The sequence below is a fragment of the Elephas maximus genome, chromosome 1, assembly GCF_024166365.1.
Source record: "Elephas maximus indicus isolate mEleMax1 chromosome 1, mEleMax1 primary haplotype, whole genome shotgun sequence".
NCBI lineage: Eukaryota > Metazoa > Chordata > Mammalia > Proboscidea > Elephantidae > Elephas > Elephas maximus.
Genome location: NC_064819.1, coordinates 174,442,086 through 174,464,236, shown reverse-complemented (window position 1 = coordinate 174,464,236; position 22,151 = coordinate 174,442,086). Strand labels below are relative to the sequence as shown.

Genomic DNA, 22,151 nt, shown 5'->3' with positions numbered 1-22,151 from the left:
CAGTTCAAGTCAGTTTCTCATACAAAACATACACACATTGTTATGTGATCCTAGTTGCACACTCCTTCTCTCCACCCTGTATTTCCCGTGTCCACTCAACCAGCTCCTGTCCCCTCTGCCTTCTCATCTCGCCTCTGGACAGAAGCTGCCCACATAGTCTCATGTGCCTACTTGAACTAAGACCACACTCCTCACCAGTATCATTTTATGTCTTATAGTCCAGTCTAATCTTTGTCTGAAGAGTTGGCTTCAGGAATGGATTTAGTTTTGGGCTAACAGAGTGTCCAGGTGCCATGTCCTCTGGGGTCCCTCCAGTCCCAGGCAGACCATTAAATCTGGTCTTTTTACTAGAATTGGAGTTCCGCATCCCACTTTTCTCTTGCTTCATCAGGGATTCTCTGCTGTGTTCCCTGTCAGGGCAGTCATTTGTGGCAGCTGGGTACCACCAGGGCAGGATCTCTTAAAGGGAACTCCTTAGAACACTGGCCCTACTATTACTGAAGAAAAAGTTACTGATTCAAGACAGCAAATACATTTGGGGAACACTGAATAACATATCCTACCTTAGAAGGTTCATAATGTATATTAACTTTTAAGGCTCTGAGAAGTCCTGCTGGAAAAAACTCTAGTTTAACGTGGTGTTTCCCAAGCTTACTTGACCATTTTCCACTTAATACCCAAGAATATTTTGAGGATCTACTATTATGTGAAATGCCTTGATAAATACTGACCTACAGTACTTCTAAATATCTGAAGTGTTTGCCAAATTTTTAATTCATTTTAGTTTTTGAAACTTTAAATTTCAAAACAATTTGGAGGATAGGGGAAAGGAATGTTTTGAATCAAAAGAACCCATCGACAACACTAGGGTGGAGTGGGTGATATCTTTTGAAAGGTGGGGAACTGCCATCTTAAACATGAAAACCCAGTGCTGAAACATGTGTCTCCAAGTTGGGGATGAGACAGCAGTCTGCATACTCCTTCCACCTGAGCCAAGGCCAAGAAGGCCTGTGGTAGGCGATCTCTCCAGTGATGGCACAGAAGTAGATTCTGACAAGCCCCTTTCTCCATCTCCATACAGAAAGGTAAGCCTGTGAGAAGCACAGGTGGTACCAGGGGAAGCTTCTGCCTGGAGAAAACATTATTTACAAGCTGATGAGTACTGAGCACTATGGACACTATAAAAAGAAGCGTTTAATGGGAGCTTAAGGTATATAAGTACCTGTAGTAGGTCCGGTGATTCTCGCCCTATTTATTTATGTTCCATATAAGCTCCATGACAAAAGAGACCTTCAAGAAAGCCATTCATAAATATAACTGACTGCCTGAAGCAGGAGCCACTCATGCTCTCCCCATGCTTAGCAGGCTGGTCAGAGGGGACCTCATGTGATTTATAAAATAATGGGTCTACGAAGAGCAGCTTTAGTGTTGGGGATGGCGCTGCTTTCCAGGGAAAAGAAAGTTATGTAACGAGTGCACTGGCCCTCTGCAAAAAAAAAAAACCCCTTTCACACTGTATCAATTTTCCTTTCTTGCTGTCAATGCTAAAAAGGATCCAGACAGTCATCCTGTCCATGAATGACAGTTTCAGACTTCAGGATTTTTAAACGGCAGAATAAAGATCTCTACAGATGCAGAGTTCTCCAGGCCAGCATACTGTAACCGAAGATTACGGTCACAAGCGCGCGTAACAGTATATTTTCCATGTAGTTCACAACAGATTCACACTTACCATAGGCTATGTTCTTTAAAACAGAAATATTTACATCCAGAAAAAAAACATGATATAAATAGCCTGTATTCCCTATCTGGTGAGAATTAGTCTTGTCCCCCAACACTAATCTTTAAAGACATAAGAGAATCACAGCATTCAAACACCAGGCAAACAAGCATCAAATATTTATTCCTTTTGGGAAGTTGCCTGCATATAAATTCTACATGGCCTCCAACACTGTAGTCTGCTGTTTCCACACAGGTATGCCACTATTTCTTCATAGTTCCCATGTCACCTCACTAGGGCCATTTCACAGACAGAGTGTTAGGTTTCAGGGTTGAAATTATACATACCATGCAGCTTTAAAACTCTTATTACTCTACTCTCATTTGACTGATGAGAAACCTGATATTCTAAGGGTTTCTTCAGTGACAACCCTGAGGTCACAGATGTGGCCAGTGGCAGAAACAGGAAGAGAATTACGTACCCCTTCCTTCTTCATCTGGGCTTTTCCTGGTTGATGTTTTCCAATCCTTATCATAAAGTAGTTTAAACACAAAGCTGAAGACTGGGTTACTCCCTAATGATGTCTCCAAATACCAAAAGATAAAGATGAATCAAAAGAGCTCATGAATTTAGGCCTTTTCACATCAAAACTATGGTGAGACTGAAGTGTCTATCCCTCAGGAAGGAGACATATGTCAAACTTAAACCCACTGCCATCCAGTCAATCTCGACTCACAGAGACCCTATAGGACCAAGTGGAACTGACCTTTAGGGTTTCCAAGGCTGTAATCTTTGTGGAAGCAGACTGCCACATCTTTCTCCCACAGAGCAGCTGGCGAGTTTAACTCGTGACCTTTCAGTTAGTAGCCGAGCACTTAACCACTGTGCAACCAGGGCTACTTGTGTCAAACTTAAAAAACATCCATTGCCATCGAGTCGATTGTGACTCATAGTGACCCTGTAGGAGGGGCTTACTGAAAGCTCAACCTTGCAGATATCTCTGCCCGCAATTTGTATGTGTGTGCACCAAGCTTTAAGAGTGCCTAAAAGAAGACAGTGCCCTTCACACCCCAGAGCAGCCGGCACGCATATAAAGGTATGGTGATTTTTTTTTTCCTTTCTAGATAGACACATAGGTCAAAGGATTTCACACGTGGCCTAAAATGAATGACATGCACATGACACTGAGCCCTCCAGAGAAGCCTCTCGCTACAGCTCTCTGGCAAGAGTGTCAATTGGATGCAACTGCTGCATTAGCTCCAGAACAGGACACCTCAGATTCAAGGTCACATGACCTTCAGTTAGCAAGTCAGAGTAAGTCTGAAGAAATATGACAACTGGTTAAAAAAAAAAAAGGCCCATAAAGTCATTACAGGACAACTCTTGGGAAGCTGAGATAATTAATTTGGGAGAAAAGCAGAGTCTGATGTACTAACCCAGGTCTGTTTTGTGAATTTAGACAGTCTTCAATAAAGTGATGGTCAGAAGTTAAGTTTAAAAGTAAATGATATACTTCAGGCCACATGTGCTCTTGACTGGTTAGGAAAAGCTTTCCAAGGCAAACTGGATATCCTAAACCCAGAAACCAGACTCCCTCAAAGCTCCCCATTGTCCTTAGGAGCTTTCTTCTCTTGCTCTGTGGGCATATGGAGCTAGTTTACTTTTAGGAAAAATGGGTGACTTTTCATTTTTAACTGAAGAAATACCTTCTCAAAACAATCTCCCCCTAAATGTCCTTAGGAAAAGGTGACTAAATGACCCTAAGACTCCATTCCACGCCCCTAAAATCCCAAACCTGTTCCTGTTGAGTTGATTATGACTCATAGTGACCCTATAGGACAGAGAAGAACTGCCCCATAGGGTTTCCAAGGAGCAGCTGATGGATTCAAACTCCCATCCTTTTTGGTTAGCAGCCACAGCTCTTAACCACTGTGCCACCAGGGTTCCAAGGTTCCATTAGGGCTTAATAATGAAATGCATAATCCCAAAAGAAGTTATTTATTATCGAGGCTATTATCCTCATTTTAGAAAACTGGAAATTGAAGCTCAAAGGTTAAGTAACATACCTAAGGTAACAGCCAGAGGGTGGTAGAGGTGGGGACGAACCCTCAATTCCAGATTCCAACCAAATGCTTTTCTTACCATATCACAGTTCATCAAATAAATAAAATTAATCTAAGTATTTAAATCTCCTTATGATTATTATACAATCTTCTAGAATTAAACATCCATAAGATAGATCAATTCAACTAAAAGAAAAACCTACACTTGAAAAATCAGGCAAAAACTGAGAGCATATTTTCTTCTGAACTCATTCTTTTCAATGAACTTGAAAGCTGCCTCCTTAAAATGACATCAAAATTAAAACTTACATATATGTTTGGAAGCCACAATCACATGCCTCTTCTTAAAAAAAGACAAATCATTTACTCTTCTAAAAACCAAATACTTAAATTTCTTAAGTCAAGTCTCCAGCAGTCCTGGTATGACAGGGCAGTATCATCCGCCTATTTAGCTTCCGTTACGTTCCATGGCAGTATCGTCCGCCTATTTAGCTTCCATTACGTTCCATGGCAGTATCGTCCGCCTATTTAGCTTCCGTTATGTTCTTTTTACCATCTCAAGAGCTATTAAATGACTGAAAACAGATGTCTAAGTTCCATTAGGGGACTTCTTATGCCTGGGAAAGTTGAGAAGCTTTAGCATTACAACCCTCTCGACCTTCCCCTTTCTACAACCCTTGAGCTGGAGTGAGCGCACCACAGGAGACCCTTGTAATTCCTTCGCCATGGCAGAGAGGGTTAAACAAGCCTCAGGTTTTTATGGTTTTAAATCCATTTCTCTTTTACACCATTTAAAGAAGGGTGTAAGTACCCTGCTGGGGTTAAAAAAAAAAAAAAAGGAGTTAGGGCACAGAACAGAATCCTTTAATGTGGGGATTCCTCGGGGATACAATCCTGTTAGCAGAAGACCCTAGTGTTCATCTTCATTCTTGAGGAGGAAAAGTTTCAGGGCAAACTTGTCTACATCTGCTACACTGGCTCCAGTTCAGAATCCTTCTCGTTTTTCACCATCTTGAGAAACTTAGGAAGAACTATTATGGTTCATCCAAGCCATCCAAGAAATATGGCTTCTGAGTCCAGCTGTGTGACTGTGGACAAACTACTTAACCTCTCTGGGCTCCCTGTATGTGCATCTGTCAGGTCAGTATGTTTACCTTATTACACTGTGCGTATTTCAGCCCACAGCACTATCACACACTTTAGATTCTTAGGACAACCCTGTGAAATAACACGGGCTATTATCCTCACTTTAGAAAATTGGAAATTGAGGCTTAAAGGTTAAGTAACACACCTAAGACAGAAGCCAGAAAGCGGTGGAGGTGGGGATGAGCCCTCAATTCTGGATTACAATCAAATGCTTTTCTTACCATATCACATTGCCTGATCTTACTGATTCCAACAGTATTAAAGTCACCATTTTCATCACTGACACCGTTCACAATCCATCTCACCCTATGTTTGGAATGTGACACCATGTATAGATTAGGGAACAAAGAGAAACACATGAATGAGTGCTTCCTCTATAAAAACTTCTGTTTTCAGCTTAGCTTTTTTGCTCTTTTAAATGCTCATATCCTGAGCCCTAACTAACAGAGATGCTTAGTACTATAATGAAGAATAACAGATCTTGCTTCTGGTGGAAATACTCATATATGAAAGAGTCCAGAATACATAATTAGAAGTGCCTGCTGCAAGTCATTACTGGGAAAAAAAAAGATGAAGAAACACTGAAGATTGACAAGGTGGTCTGTGAAAGTCCTCTGCCTGGGGTCCTTCATCTTGAAGTCTGTGTGACCTAAGCTTCCCTTCTTTCTCTTCCCTTCTATCCTCATCCATCTATCAAGTAGGGGCACCTGTGTCAAAGGTCAGTGAGGATGGCTGGATATAAAGAAGAATGAAATCTCTGAATGTGTGCAAGTATGTTCTTTTCATTGGCAGTACATTTCCTGAGCTGTCAGCAAACTGTGGGGAGGGGCACCTGACAGCCCTACTTGGTTTGCAGGTAAAACTTAGAGATGAACTGGTTGGGAGCCATGTTACTGGGCACTACTGCTCTCCTCGGTTCTCAACTTCTCAATATGGAATACAGTTTAAAGCAAATAAAAGGTAACACATGCCCCCCCAACACACAATACCCCCCAAATCACCCCCATTTTGTTATTATTGCACCATAGAATTAGATACTGACCTGCTTTGCCCACTTCCTCTTTTCTCAGTGATCATTCAGCCTGGCACCCAGCTCTGAGATGAGGCCTGCTTAGCACCAGTGAAGTTCCCCACGTTCAAACCAACAACGTTCTGTGTGGAGATGAGGGAATCAAAGTTAAAATCCAACCCATCAGCATCCATGAGTTCACTACGGATAATGGACTCCATGTCACATTCCAAGCTCCCATTGAACATGTCCAGGTCCAAATCGCTGGGGAACTTCTCATGGCCCATAACGGGAAGGTTTGCACTAGTTGAGTACAAGGAGGAGCCTGAGAGAGAGTCTGAGAGGGTTTGCATAGACTGGCTGACAGGAGACTGCTGCTGGTGTTTGGCTGACCGAAGGCTGCTGGAGTCACTCAAGCCCATGTTGCTGACAGAATTCGACAAGGCACGGCTGCCACCAAGAGCGCCCTGGGTTTGGTGCTGGTGGTGGAGCAAGTTCTGATTGACCAAACTCCCCTGGTTGGGCTGGGCAGCAAAGGACATCATCGGGTCATTGTGAAGCATCACGTTCCGGTGTGAGTTCTGGGCAGACACAGCAGTGCTGGCCTGAGACATCAAAGGGTCCGACTGGGTCATCATGACATCACTGTGGCTGAGCGAGTCCGAAGTAAGCAGGTCTTGGAGTGTCTGGTTGCCATAGTGTGAAAGGGAAGAGAAAGTGGCCGGCTTGTTCTCTTGGATGGTTTGCATGGGAGACTGGCGTAGGGAATTCAGAGACGGAGGTCCAAACACCGTGCTGTTAAAGGAGCTGGTTGGAGAACCCAGGGTGGAGCCCTTGGTGGTGTACGGGAAGCTGGAGCTCCGCTGCATAAGCGCCCCAGGAGGCGATGTCTGGGACGACGGGAGCGTGATGTTGTCCAGCAGGTCATCCATGAGGTTGTCAGCCAGCCCATCGTTCAGATTCATGGTGCCTGCCATGTCAGTCAGCCGTGGCAGCTCTACAGTGCATGGCTTGTTTACAGAGGGTGAAAGGCTGGCTGAGCTGCTGTAGAGCATGGGGGAGAGAGGTGCGTCATCGTCCTGGACGTCGTCCAACTCTGTGCTTGCCAGGATGGGTGACAGGCGGCCGCTGACCGTGCTGGCATTAGAATTGGTGCGTGAGCGGAAGTCCGTCCACGCATCCAGCTCATCACTGCTGCGTGAGGTGGGACTGCCAGGCCACTTGGAAAGCTGGGAGGGACTGTCATCTGCTGACTCAGGGGCCGTCTGCAGGGCTGCCTTCTTCTTGGCTGCACGGCCACGGCTCTTGGTATACTTGTTGCTGTTGTCCATGGACACTGCCCGCCGCCGGGGTGCCTTTCCACTCTTCCCCCCATCGGGGTTGATGATCCACCAAGAACTCTTGCCGGTCCCCTCATTCTGGACCCGCATGAACCTGCTATGCAGTGACAGGTTGTGCCGGATAGAGTTCTGTAGAGACAGAAGGGAAAACGTAGACTATAAGCCAGGATGGTCCAAAACTGAGACCCCAGAAGAAATGGTTAACAAATTTCTCAGTTTTTTAAAACCTCCTTAAGTTCAAAGGCTTAAAAAAAAAAAGGCAAAAACACCTGCATCACCTTGGTCGATTTGGCATTAAATGGCAACAGGTTAAATGGTAGATTTCACATCCAGAAGGTGCTGGGAATGCCTAAGGTCATCAACATTGTTTTCAGCTTTGTTTTCCCCAAATTCCTCGGTTTGGCTGTCCTTTCTATACTTACATTTCCTGTATTGAAGTTCACACTTGTAATTTATTACCATACTAGTCCCTCCCCTGCACTTTACAACAAACCTCCCAGGTTCTCTAAGGGTAATTAATCACCTGAGGGGCTCTTTTACTCTCTTATGGTTCCCTCCTTCAATAATATTGAGGCAGTTTCTACCCCTTTCTAATCACTTCCATGAACTCAGAACTGGTGTTAATTTTTACCTATCCGTGCTGTATCTCCATCACATGCTGCTACAATTTACATCTTAGGACATAACACTTAGCAGACGTAAGAAAAGAATGGTAAAGCAGGATTTGCTGGGTTGAAAAGAGAAGCAGGCAAATTTCCCATAGAGAGGAATTCAAAATGATTTATACAGATACTCACCCCCTTCAAGGCACTGGAGCATATCTCCCCATCCCTTAAGAATGGGCTGTGAATAATAATTTCCTTCCAAAGAGATAATACAGAAAAGGAGGAAAAAAAATAACTTCATAGTGGAGAAATCTGACAAACACTACCTCAGCCAGGTGATCAAGATCAAGATTAACAGTGATAAGTCATACTGAAACTATGTAACCTGGATATGACGTGATAAATATGGCACCTCCCTCTGTAGTCTTTCTTCTAAAACCCAGTCTTACTGCGAGAAAAACATCAGACAAATCCCAACTAAGGGACATTCTACAAAATGCCTGTCCAGTACTCTTCAAAATTGTTAAGACCATTGAAAACTAGGAAGGTGTGGGAAACTATTGCAGCCAAGAGGGGCCTAAAGAGCCATGACGACTAAATGTAATGTGTATCCTGGATGGGATCCTGGCACAGAAAAATGGACATTAGGTAAAAATTAAGGAAATCTGAATAAAGTATGGACTTTAGTTAATAATAACATCTCAATATTGGTTCATTATTGGTTCGTTGGCTGTGACAAACGTACCATACCGATTGTTGTTGTTTTTAGGTGCCATCAAGTAGGTTCCAACTCATAGCGACCCTGTGTACAACAGAAGAAAGCATTGCCTGGTCCTGCGCCATCTTCACAATCGTTGCTATGTTTGAACTCACTGTTACAGCCACTTGTGTCAATCCATCTCTTGGTGTGGAGTATGTGGGAACTCTATCTACTATCTTTGCAGCTTATCTGTAAATCTAAAATGATTCTAAAATAAAAATTATTTTTTTTTTTTTTTAAGTTGTTGTCAGTTGCTGTTGAGTTAATCCTGACTTATGGTGACCCCATGAGTAGTAGAGCAAAATATCCTCAAAACCCTAATGACTGTGCTCATCTTGCAGGAATCCTCCTCCTGGCTTGGTAGATAAGCCCAGCTGACAGGGATGACCCAGAGTCAGGTCTGTCTCTTCCACTGACCAACCATGCGACCTTGACGAAATCATTTACTCTGTCTACAACAGCTTCACAGTTCCCCACGTTCATTATGGTCATAATAATATCCAAACCATCCTGCCCTGACAGAGATGATATAAGGATAACATATGATAATATACTTCAGAAGCCAGGCATGCTATCAAGTCAAGGTATTATTATTGCTATTATAAAGCAGAGTCCATGGTAGAGAGCGCTCGCAGCCTGGTGTGGGCTCATTCCAATTTGCAAAATGCCTTGTGTGCGTGCAGTAAAAGAGAGGAGGTGATGGTATTCTCCACATCTGGGATAGCACCTGCAGGCCAGATGAGTTTTATTTGCAAGTTAGAGATAAAAGATATTGCCTGATTCTGCATATCAAATATAAATAATCCTAAAATTATCATAACTAAAAAAAAAAATTGGCGATCACCAACTGTATTTATATAGAAGATACAAATACATGTGTTCTACCAGAATGTTTTTAAAACACAGAAAGCCAACGTGATTTTACTATAAGTAAATAACCCAAAATACTCAAACTGTTTTCCGTGTATGTTCCCAGGCAAGAGGGGCTGCAGTTCAGGCTGGGCAATAAGCACTGGCAACCATGGGTCATCAGTCAGTATCCTGGCATTTCTATGACTGCAATAAAGGCACACTTAAGAAAACAGGCAACATGCTGAGTATAGTATCTGATAAAACAAATGTTGCCCAGGAGACTATATATTCTGCTTCCTTTTTACTTGTTTGGTTTCTAAGAGAATAATGGCATCTCTATGAATGGTTCAGAAATTACATTTCTTTAAAAAGTAAAACACTTTCTCTCTGTGAAACAGGTATGACGCATGCTCTTAAAACTCACTTCTCAGGGTTCAAAAAGCAGGCAAGTGCAAGGTGGTTCTGCTATTGAGTACTCAGATGATTAGATATAGTAAATAAAAATTTTAACTCACACTTCTTGGTGAAAAAACAGGGAGGTCCTGAGGGTATGTTAGGGCAATGTGGGCGGTGGTGCCAACTCCCCCACCCTAGCCAGTCCCCTTTGCCCTGGAATCTGGAAGGAGTTCACACCAACACCCAGAATTAACAACAACAACCAGCCAGAAGTATCCAGGTATTCCCCAACCCCTTTTAAAAAGCATTTAGGAAGCAATATTTTTTTAAATATATTTTTAGTTTTACCAATTCCACACCAACTGAAAAAAAGAATGTAAAACTTTACAGAACTCCAAAATGTCCTATATGGATTTCCTAATGACTGAGAATTGACGCTTCTGAGTTACGGTGTTGGCGAAGAATGCTGAATATACTATGGACTGCCAAAAGAACAAACAAATCTGTATTGGAAGAAGTACAGCCAGAATGCACCTTAGAAGCAAGGATGGTGAGACTTTGACTCACATACTTTGTACATGTTATCAGGAAGGACCAGTCCCTAGAGAAGGATATCATGCTTTGTAATGCAGAGGGTCAGCAAAAAAGAGGAAGACCTTCAATGAGATGGATTGACGCAGTGGATGCCAACAATGGGCTCCAGCATAAAAATGATCATGAGGATGGTGCATGGCCAGGCAATGTTTCATTCTGCTGTACACAGGGCTGCTATGAGTCAGAATCAACTCGACGGTACCTAACGACAACAACAGTGGCTATCTATTACTATAACTCTAAATCCCAATACTGTATAATTTATTCAGTCACAAACTACAACTGATAAACACTTGGAGATAGATGTTATGCTTCTGTACAGGCATGTGGTAAAGGGTTAGAACACCCACATCTAGGACGAGAGCCATAGAATGGGGAAGGATCATGGAGACTGCCTGCCAGTCCAGGTCCCTAATGGCAACGATGAAGAAATGAGAACTTGCCTGATTATAACACTGTCAATTACTGGGTCTAAGTTTCAGATTCATTGCCTCTAAACCTCATAACAATCTTTCAAAGTTGGTATATCAGTGCCCTCATTTTACATATGAAGGATTAGGCTGTGATATTAAAAAACACAAGGTCACACAGCTAGCATCTCTAAGAACTAACTGAAATTGGGTTTTCTGACTCCAACGCAATGCTTTTTCCACTACTCTTCACTGGTATATCACCAAATTATTTCGAAGTCATTTAACCTATTTGTGCTAACATTTAAAGAAAGAAATATTAAACAACAACAACTAGTATTTAAGGAAGAAAAGGGATTCAAAGGCAATAGCTTAAAACTGGACTTATTTTTAAAAAATAATTAGGGGTAGTAATTTGCATCTTTCCTAAAAAAAAAAAAATTGAAGACTTTTTTAAAGAAAGCCTATCTTTTAGAAGAGCAAACTGAAAGTGTAAGCGCACCCTGTAGCACATGCTTGTGTTTCTTTAGTAAGGTACCATCACAGCATTCTAAGGAAAGAACCAAACAAAGCCAAACCCACTGTCATCGAGTCAACTCATAGCAACCCTGTAGGACAGCACAGAACTTCCCCACAGGGTTTCCAAGGCTATAATCCTTACAGAAGCAGACTGCTGCCATCTTTCTCGTACGGAGGGAATGGTGGGTTTGAGCCGCCGACCTTTCAGTTAGCAGCTGAGCACATAATCACTGCACTGTACCAGGGCTCCTTAAGGAGAGGCCAGTGGTAACTATATAAATCATGTTAACTACCCTTAGGTTCTGAAACAAAATCCAATTTATTAAATGAGTTTCAGTGTCCAGCTTTTGCTCAACTCTCATTTTAGAAGTTATTTGTGGCAGAGTACATTCCCCGAGGCTTATTATTACCTACAGAACACTCAGACAGGCTTTTCCAGTTACCTTACTAAGACAAAGCAAACAAAAACGATGCCACAACCATTCTGGTAGTCTCTCAGTAGCCTTCTATCTATACAAGCTGGTCAGCCTCCCACTGATAAAATCCATAATCTGAAGACAGAACATCGACAAGCGCCAATAAATACCACCCATCCGTCCACATCTCTTCACTCTGCCAAGGTCTGATGCTATGAACGTATTCTCGTTTTCCTCATAGGTCATGACTGGAATTATTAGCTTCTCTACCTAAACTGTGGTAGAGCAGGAAAGGTAAATAAATGCCAAGTAAAACATCCAAACTGCAACGTTTCCCCACACCTTCCCTGATAACAAAGGTTAATGGTGATATGATATCTGGAGAGATGTAGTACAGCTAAAGGTTTTAAACCATCCCTCCCCAGTCTCAATCTCAGAAACAAAGACGTGCTATTTATTTATAAAAATAGACAAGCTGATTGTAAAATACTCTTATGATTGTAGTTCTCTGCAGACGTCTTCATTAGGCTTTGTGAATTAGTTCCCAGTGTACTGTGCATATTTTAAACTACAAAACTACCATTATAAATATTCTATGTTTTTCCACTAATTTACACATCATCTTCCAATAGTACAAATTTCTAAGATTTTACATTAGTTTGGGGGTTGGGAGCTGTAGGTAAAGGGGGGAACAGTTTGATAGGACTAGTGTGATTTTTCTAATCACATCGAAATACATTTTGAAAGGTCCTGTGAGGCAGGCCAATGAACTAGGGGTGTGCTTTCCTTCAGGTCATGGTGAGAAGGTTAAGTATCACCAACCTGGACTGCTACTGTTAGAGCTCAGGCATTCTGTCATCAAGTTTACTTACTAAAGGAGTCAAGACGCTACTACGACCCCAACCCAAAGCCTTGTGAATTGTTCTGATTATTTAAATTTGCTAAGAAACCAAGTTTCTGATGAATTACAAGAAGGCAAACATCTCTAGGAAAAAAAACTTTAGCTTCAGGGGTAAATATATATGTTTTCCCCAAGTGTGGGCCCAAAGATTTAGAGAACCCTTAAAGCAACTCTATTGCAATGTGTCTAAAGAGAGAGAAGAGATAAGAATTCTTTTCATCTCATTTTTATATCAATCTTTTCTTTTACAAAAGGATTTACACTGGAGCAAGCCCTGCACTGGAATAGAAACTCATTACTATTAGTTAATTAAGAACAGAGCTGGCAAGCCTGTGTCCTGTATGAGTGCAGCTGTGATTGGTGGCAGAATCCTCCAGCCAGGCCTGTGCAGTAGGTGCGTGAGGGAGGCAGCATGCTGGAATCCCCTTCAGTCATGCGGATGGCTCCTCGTGAGCCACAGCCCGCAGATTGCTTGGCTTAGCCCTCATGAAGAAATTAGCATTGAGATGACTGTACTTATCACAATCTGTTTTTTTTTTTCCCCTCGCTATACCGAAGACAGTTTTCTACTGCAAGACGCATTTATTGCAAATACTAAAGCATCCAGGTCCCCTACATATATACCAATTGGTTGTAAAGGCAGAAAGGTCCAAAACAGGTTAGATAATCAGAGAGAAGCTGCCTCAAATGCAAAAAAGCTCTACCAATAATCTACAAAGTGGATAATTCACACATGTAATTTAAAGTGGTCCACGGAGGGAGGCAGCGCCATGCTGAAAGAAAGAGCAAACTTTGATGTCAGCCAGGTCTGGGTTGGAATGCTGGCTCTGGCTACTTGTCATTGTGACCTTGGGTAAGTTACCTAAACTTGGTTGCCCCTTTTGTAAAATGGGGATAAGAAGTACCCTCTCTGCCCATCTCTAGGATCTTTGGGAAGATGAAATGAAATTATGCATGCAAAGTACTGAGCAGAGCGCCAAGCACAGAAGCAGCTCTCAACAAGTGTTAGATCCCATGTACGGAAGCAGTGACATCACAAATGTTCACTTGCTGTTTTCCAAGCATCATATACTTTAGGTCAAAAGGTGAGAGGGTGGCTCCTTCCAGGACAACATCTCAAATATGAAAAAGAATTTCAAAGGTGCCAGTCAAGAATAACCGGTCATTTCTTAACTGTCACTACCCTACGTCTGCTTCAGCCCTTCCAAACCATGTTTACCTTGTGGAGACTGTCCACCAACCCAGACACCAGCTGCATGTGCTTCCCCTGGAACACAGAGAGGTTTCTGTCTGGAAGCAACATGTGGTATCAATTTATCTTTCTCAGCAACGGCAACAAGGAATCCACTCACTTTAAAAATAAAAAGGGAGTTGTGTAATTTAACTCTTAAAAGCCCCGGACCTTTTTTTTTTTTTTTTTTAAGACAACCCCCACTCATTTCTTTTTCTTGCTTTCTCAACAGCAATAAAAATGAGTTATGGTTGTCAGCTCCCAAGCCCACTACTCCCCACCAGGCAGACTGCAGAAGTCTCCCTGGTCCTTACAAGGGATTCCAGGGGGATACGATCTGCAAAGGACCACCTTAAAATACAGCACTCATGATCTGTACAGGACCAGCATTCAAGGAGGTCTCTCTCACTGCTTGAGTTCTGAGTACTGATCATTCTGAACGAGGCTGCCAAATGCCTGGATACTAATATAGGCACCTGCTGAACTGCATATGATAAAGGTCACGTGAAAAGCCCAATGGAAACCATGAGTCATTGGGAGGCTCAGGGTCGGGTGTGCCCCAGCAGGGCAATACAAAGATACAGCTTCTGGAGCAGGCTCTGGATGCTGCCTTTTGATTTATAATGAGAGGCTCTTTCAAAGGCAGCTCTTTAGACTAGGCCCTTGATTTCTCTAAAGTAGTTGTTCTTAACCCTGGCTGTGCATTAGAATCACCTAGCGAGACTTTAAAGACACCCACTCCTAGAAATTCTGATTCAATTGGTGTGGAGTAAAGCTTGGATACAGGTACATTTTTAAAGCTCCCCAGATTATTCTAATGTGCAGTCAGGGCTGAGAACCACTGGGCTTTCCACTGACTGAGAATCTGATTCCAATCTCATGACTCCTGGTCTTCCCAGGTCTGGCTGCACAGCATAGTGATGCCCTTTAACTCCAAGCTTCCACCATTTGGAAGATAAGGATGAGAACTGGGATCAGATATTAAAAGCCATGATTAGCTCTGTGGAGTAAAACGGAGAGTTGGAGCAATTTTTCAAAGAACTGAGGTCTAGATCTGCTTAAAAAAAATAAAAAATGGTGATGGAGGGTGTGACCTTACACTGTCTTGTGGACAGTCATCTCATTCTTCCTGTGATGCTTGTCTACCCAGCATGAATTGGTACACACAAAAAAGAGGGTACATGGACTTTCACAAAAATTAGAGTTAAGACAGGATGAAGAAGAGATGGGGCAGTAGCTGATCCCGGTAATTTTCAGAAGTCTCCCTGAATTGGCATGCAATCTCACACAATCCTTTTGACAGACTCTCCTTTTGGCAATATGTCAAACAGGTAGATTGGGTTAAAGAAAAAAAAAAAGCACTGAAAAAGTCATCCCCCAATCCTGAGGTACTTATTAGCTTCCAGTGCTGAGAATACAGCAAAGTATTACTGAACAAATTTCCCTGAGAACCAAAGTACATATTCAGGTAGCCTCAGGAATATTAATAACAAGCACACACTCCACTCTTATTCCTTGACTGCGTGAAATACTACATCATTACACTTGGGTGGACGCTGCAAAGGGCCATGTACTGCTACCACCTGAGACGTGTGACAATGGTCTTCCTTAGACATTGCCAGAGTTTAGGTTTCAGTTGGCTTACACTCCTCCACTAGATTTTATCTACTTTAGGGCTAACTTGCTATTCAAAAGCAAGTGCAGAAAATACAATAGCATAAAACAGACTTCAAATTAGAAATGGTTATTATTTCTATCTGTATAGAGTTCCAGCTGTAATAGTCAAACAAGCCTTTAAGGCTGAAAACGTAAACTTTCATAGAAAGAACTGCACAAACAAATCTGATCTGCAAGACAAGTTCCACTCTAGTTCCACTATTAGTCTTGTCTAAAAGTCTGAAGTTCAAAATATTAAGGGACTTAAAAAAAAAAAAAAAAAAGATGTTCTAAAAGTAAATATTTTCGGGCCCTTCACTGACAGATTAATTTCCAGTTAGAAACAAGGTTTCCCATTAAATTTGCTGATTATAATCTCCTATTCACAGAGACCATCTTTGGAAATTAATACTTGTTTTAAGATTTCATGCAGTAAGCAAGTGACAGGCTCAGGTCTCTCACTAAGAAGAGTGAGAAAGTAATAATCTGGTGATCGGAATAAATCCATTTCCCAGCCAAACAGAATGAGAGACACGAGGATCTCCTAAGGTAGCAAGGGCTGGGCAGACAGTTTATCCTACTACCCCCAGTTGAAAAAGAAATTCTAGATGGAAAGAAAGCTCTCTAAAACAGCATGAAAAAGATGGCTACCACAATATTGCAGGCAGTTTTGTTGTGTTTTCTAGTGTGGATTTCATTTTTATACTTTTTTTTTTTTCATTTAGCAATCTTCTTTTCAAGCTCTTCCACAGCTGTTTCTGCTCTTGGAGGGCAAGAGGGAACATTCCATTCCTCACAGCCAAACCTGCACTTCCGGCACACAGAGAACCCTGGCAGCCTTGCAGCCTCTGCCCACACCCACTCCCTGCAGCACCCTGCCCTTCCCCCCAGCCCTCCTACTTCCAACCTCACATCTTCCTCCCCACAGACTAAGAAGCAGCTAAGGACATGAAGACAGGAATGACAGCCCCCAGAAAGCGGGTTAAAGTTGCAGCATTTGGCCACCCCTGTTCTCTCGAAGCTCTCTGCTGATGTTATTCAATCCGTTTCCCTTTCTCACACGGGGCTGGGCAAATACAGGCTACTTCAATCCCCTTTAAGTCCATGCACACACGGCAAACCATATAATATAACATACATGCTTCAAAGGGTTAACAGCTAGGAAGTTCCAGAATGCTCCTGAAACTGACTCTGTACCACAAAGTAGAACAGAAATAGTTTTATTAACATAATTTTCATTTAGAATAAGAAAAATAAACATGTAAGGCTTTCCAGTTTGAAAACATATTGTGGGTGGAAATGGAGAGAATAAAAGGGCATCGGAATACACATCCAGAATTCAGGAACACGTCAGGGAGTTTTAGAATTGTTTTCATGGCATTAGAAAAGTGTTCAGGGCAGGGAGCTCAGTAAAGAGTAGTACTGCGGAAGATGGGGAGGACTGTGAAATCCATCCGTCCAGACTTTACAGTGAAGAAAAAAAAAAAAAACAAACAAAGACCAAAGAGGTCCAGCCCAGTACCTGAATTCAATCAAGTAAGAAGATGTGGCAGTCTGGTTCCATAAAGACTTACAGCCTTGGAAACCCTTTAGGGCAGTTCTATTCTGTCCTGTAGGGTCCCTATGCGTTGGAATGGCTTGAGGGCAAGGGGTTTCAGTTTTTGGAACAAGAAGGAGCAGAATAATACCAACCAGAAACAGAACACAGTCCCAGTGCCTGGATTATCACACCAACTGAAAGGATAAAGTGCAAGGAGTACAAGGATAGATAATTCATTCAAGCCTTCCTTCCTCGCTTTTTTCCTTCCTCCCTTTATCCATTCATCCATTCGCCCATCCAACCGTCCGAATTCAGTATGTCTTGTTTTATAACTTGAGGAACAGTTACGTTTCCTGTAATACAAAAACCTTGTCTTACTACAGTTTAGCACCTAGCATGAATCCTGGTACATCCAAAACCAAACCCATTGCCCTCAAATTAATTCTGACTCATAGCAACCCTATAGGACAGAGTAGAACTGCCCCAAAAGGGTTTCCAGGGACAGCTGGTAGATTCAAACCGCTGACCTTTTGGTTAGTAGCCATAGCTCTTAACCACTGCATGACCAGGGCTCCACAGCAGGTACTAAAATTTTTTTTTTGCTTAATCAATTAATTGGTGGGGTAGGGGTCAAAGGTTACAAAATACACCTGAATTATGCTTTAAAAATAGGATGTGATAAAACGTGAGACCAATGAGGTCTCCTCATATGAGTGAAAATGAAAGTAAGTTTCTACTGTAAAATCTGAAGTAATATCTAAATTTTCTTAAAGTTGAGAAGTCTTACCCTTGGGTATTAATTTCAACAAAAAAACCCTATTTTCAAAAACACCATCATATAGTTTAAAAAGAAAGCTTAAGGTTTTCTAAAATAAATGTCAAGGATGGTAAGAAGGGTAAAATGACACCACATACTGTGGGCTCCTCAGTGAACAGGAGCTTGGTATCTCAGGTCCATCCAGGCTGAAGAGCTAACTCCTTAAATCTGTCTTGAGATGCCAAGGGTCCTGGTGAGTACTTGATAATGGGATTGGCTCAGAGGCCTCAGGGGCACACTCAATGCCACAGTTAACACACCCTGGTTCTAAGTCTCTTCCAAGCAAGCACATAGGTAAAAAAGGAAATGCAAAATAAGTACTGCACCTGCAATCTGAAGGAAATGAATTTATGTGGTACCTACCAGGGCTAATATAGTCTATGCCTGACAGATCTTATTTTCACAATAAGTGTGTCAGGAGGAAACCGAAGTGCAGAAAGATTAAGTAACCCTAATAAGCCATGGTGCTAGAGATCAAGCCTGAGGCTAATGCCAAAAAGCAAAGCTCTCACCACTTCACTGTGTGTGTGCTTCTCTCTGAGATCACCACTCTCCCTGAGGAGGGAGCACCATTAACACGTGACCAGGAAACGGGAAGCTCTGTAACTAACTACAAAACCTGTATGACTAAATCAAATACTCCCATCTGTAAGTTTCTGTACATGGTCCCTAGGATTATGAAAAGGAGTGAAAAATGACAAGTCACGAAGCAAGCCCTGTTGCAACCAAACATGCCAATCTGTGAATATTTTTTAGAAATGACTTTTTTCTTTTTTCCTCAGACACACCCCTTTTTACACCCCAAAAGGAACACTAGTAGCATATCCTAACATGATCTGAGATAACCAGTTTTAGGGAAATGACCAAACATGATCACAGCCACAAACTGTTCAGTGTCCAGGCCTTCCGTGGTTGGTTCTGTGCTCAGGAAGAAGTAACCTGTGACTCAGTCATGCCAGTATTACCTGGCTGACCCCGGGAGGCCTGTTCAGGCCCCCAAACAGCTGGTACCATGCTTCAGATCCCCAAGCCAAAAACATGAGGCAAATGTCTGCTATTGCCCTAGACCTTGCTATTACAAGGCTTAATTTGAAACAGGGACTCAGCTCTATACTATTTAAAACATGTAATTAGTTTATTACTGAGCCAGAAAAGATTTAGCTTGCTTCCAAACTATGCGAATTTTAAAATATGATGCCTTTTGCCTGCCAAGTAACAACATGTTCAGGATGCTTCTGTTTAACCTCAGTCAAAAGCTCTGGTAGAAAAGTGCTTTAAGGTTGCATATGCTGCTATTTTATTATTTGTCTGCCGGCACCCAAAGCTGAAGGAACAAGTCACTGACAAAGCAAGCACATTAAAGGGATGAATGTGGAGGTGCTGGGTGGGTGAGTCAAACAGCTTGAGAGTTTGACGTCTGAAATCCAGGAAAACTGCTTTTCCTGTTTTAGTTTACAATCCTTTCCTTCACATGAAATTCACTGGCTTTAAAATCATCACACATACAAACACAACTGTTTCCAGCTCTTCAGACGTTATGGCTCAGAAAAACAGTTTTTTGTCTCTTATTTCAAGAGCAACCCATTTCTTTTTGGTAGGTTCCTTCTCTGAAACACATGCCAACGTGTGGGCACAGTCACATAGCTACGCACAGGCCCACACCCTGGAAACACCGGGAGGGGATGAGGCACATTTTTCAGTTAAAAGGGAAAAAGTTTGAACTGGTATTTACGAAACAGACAAATGCACATGCCTTTGAAAGCAGGCTATCTCCCAAGTGTCAGCATTCATTATTCTAACAGTTTCCATAAATCACAGTGTTACTGGTGAAAGAAGCAAAGAAAAAGTAAATGCCACTTAACAGCATACAGTCATCCCCCAGTGTCTGAGAGGGATTGGTTTCAGGACCCCTGCAGCATCCAGGGATGCTCAAGTCACTCACATAAAATGGTGTAGTAGTTTCATATAACCCCCACACACGTTGAGTCATTTCTAGATTACTTATGATACCTAATACAATGTAAATGCTATGTAAATAGTTATGATTCAGTACGTATTGTTTAAGGAATAATGACAAGACATGAGGTGAACAATGCCCGAACAACCAGTGCTAGACAGAGACTGAAGTTCTGTGAAATGGTGGGAGACTACAGCAGGTTCATTTCATTCACCTGGATTCAGCCTAGTGCTTGGTGCTCAGCTAATTCAAATTTTACTTTTTGGAGATTTCTCCTTTTTTTCCCCAAATTTTATCAATCCACAGTTGGTTTCATCTGTGGATGCAGAACCTGTGAATATGGAGGGCCAACGGTATTTCACGATGGCTACTGTAAATGAAACAACTGGTGGACTTTTCCTTATGAGAATAAAGAGTACAACACAGTCAATTCTGCAAAAGGAGTCTGGTTTACAAGTGTATCCCTTCTCTTCCACACTCCACTGAAGTTCTGCTAATAAGGACCTTCCTGAAGAACTGCTTTCTTTGCCCTCCAACCTTCTGTCTGCATATCCAGTATTTCACTGTACTGATTTTGCAAGATTTCTCCTTATTTAAAACTACAGGATGCAAAGGTGGCTGATGACCAATATGATGATATTACTAAATGCTGAGAGAACCAACCATTTATTCCAGGATACTCCTGTGTCCCAATTATACACAGATGACCACTATATATCTCAAAAGTCCACATAAAATGATCAAATAAAGACCCAAATCCCATGAGGTGTTTGGCTATAGCCACAGCAGCTATTCTTTTTTTTTTTTTTGGTCATTGTTGTAAGTTCATCTATCACAGAACTTTTGCCAATTCAACTTTTTATAGGTGTACAACTTATTGAGAGCAATTACATTAATCAGCTGTGCAACCCTAATCAATGTGATTTTTCCATTACTGTAAGCCAAAACTCAGTACTCTTTTAGCAGTAACCCCCTCTTCCAGCCCCTCCCTCCCACCCCTGGAAACCACTAATAAATTTTGGTCTCTAGGTATTTGCCTGTTCTTGTCTTTTTATGTGAGTTTGGTTTAGAGGTTTAAGGTCATGGATTCATGGGACATCCCAGTTAATTGGCCTAATAACCACATTTAGTGCTTCTGTTCTATCTGCTAGTTCCTTGGCTAGTACCTCGGGTCTTAAAAGCTTGCAAGTAACCATCCAAGGCACAACAATTGGTCTCTATTTGCCTGGAGCAACAGAGGAAGCAGATTCAGGAATAAAACCCAAACCCATTGCTGTCAAGTCGATTCCAACTCATAGCGACCTTACAGGACAGAGCAGAACTGCCTGACAGAGATCCCAAGGAGTGCCTGGTGGACTTGAACTGCCAACCTTTTGGTTAGCAGCCCTAGCACTTAACCACTACACCACCAGGGTTTCCTTTGAGTCAGGAATCGGAGGTGGAAATGCAATGTGTGGCTAACTGCCTCCATGAAAAACTGCTTCCTCTGCCATTGAGACTAGAAGAACTGGTTAGTGCCCAGCTACCATTACTGAACATTTTGAGCAAAGATTCTGTAGAAAAATCCTGATCAAAAGGAGTAAAATGCAAAACAGAATTTCAAATTCTCATGGAACCCAGATTTTCTGGAGGCATGGTGGCTGGATGAACCCCTGAAACTATTGCCCTAATCTTTAAACCTTAAACGAAAAATATCCCGAAATCTTTTTAAAAACCAAATACTTTAGCTTCACTAGTAAAGAAAGTCTGCCTCAGCGTTGTGTTCTTTTAAGATCTATCTATATGGAATCAAATGACAACAGCAACTAGAAAGATTAGATAGGAACATTAGGGGGGCAGTGAGTTTATGTTAAAGGGGGATGAACAACTCAGAAAAGGAGGGCAAGGATGGCTGCACAATTCAAAGAATGTAATCAATGTCACAGAATTGTGTATGTAGAAACCTCAATTGGTGTACATTTTTACTGTGTATAGTCTCAACAACAGCAAAAAAAAAAAAAATGATTAACAAAATGTTTAGAGCAAAAAAGTAATAATAAAGCATTTCATTGCTGCAACAATTATAAAGAAAGATCAAATAAGGAAAGGAAGACATTTCCACTAATGAAAGAACTAGGCATTCATTCCATGTTTCTAAAAAAAACAAAACAAAACAAAAATCCACCAAGCCATTCGGTGCCCATACATTAACTTAAAATCTAGTATGTCCCCAAATGTGC

General features: G+C 41.9%; 1 protein-coding gene across 1 annotated transcript in view; it reads right to left on the bottom strand.

Annotated features, from left to right (window-relative positions):
- FOXO3 (forkhead box O3) overlaps positions 1 to 22,151 on the bottom strand; it is a 117,632-nt gene that overhangs the window by 13,389 nt on the left and 82,092 nt on the right. Inside the window, exon 2 of the mRNA XM_049896242.1 lies at positions 5,972 to 7,407. Coding sequence (XP_049752199.1) covers positions 6,007 to 7,407 — 1,401 coding nt within the window. The 3' untranslated portion in view covers positions 5,972 to 6,006. The remainder of the gene's footprint in view (positions 1 to 5,971; positions 7,408 to 22,151) is intronic.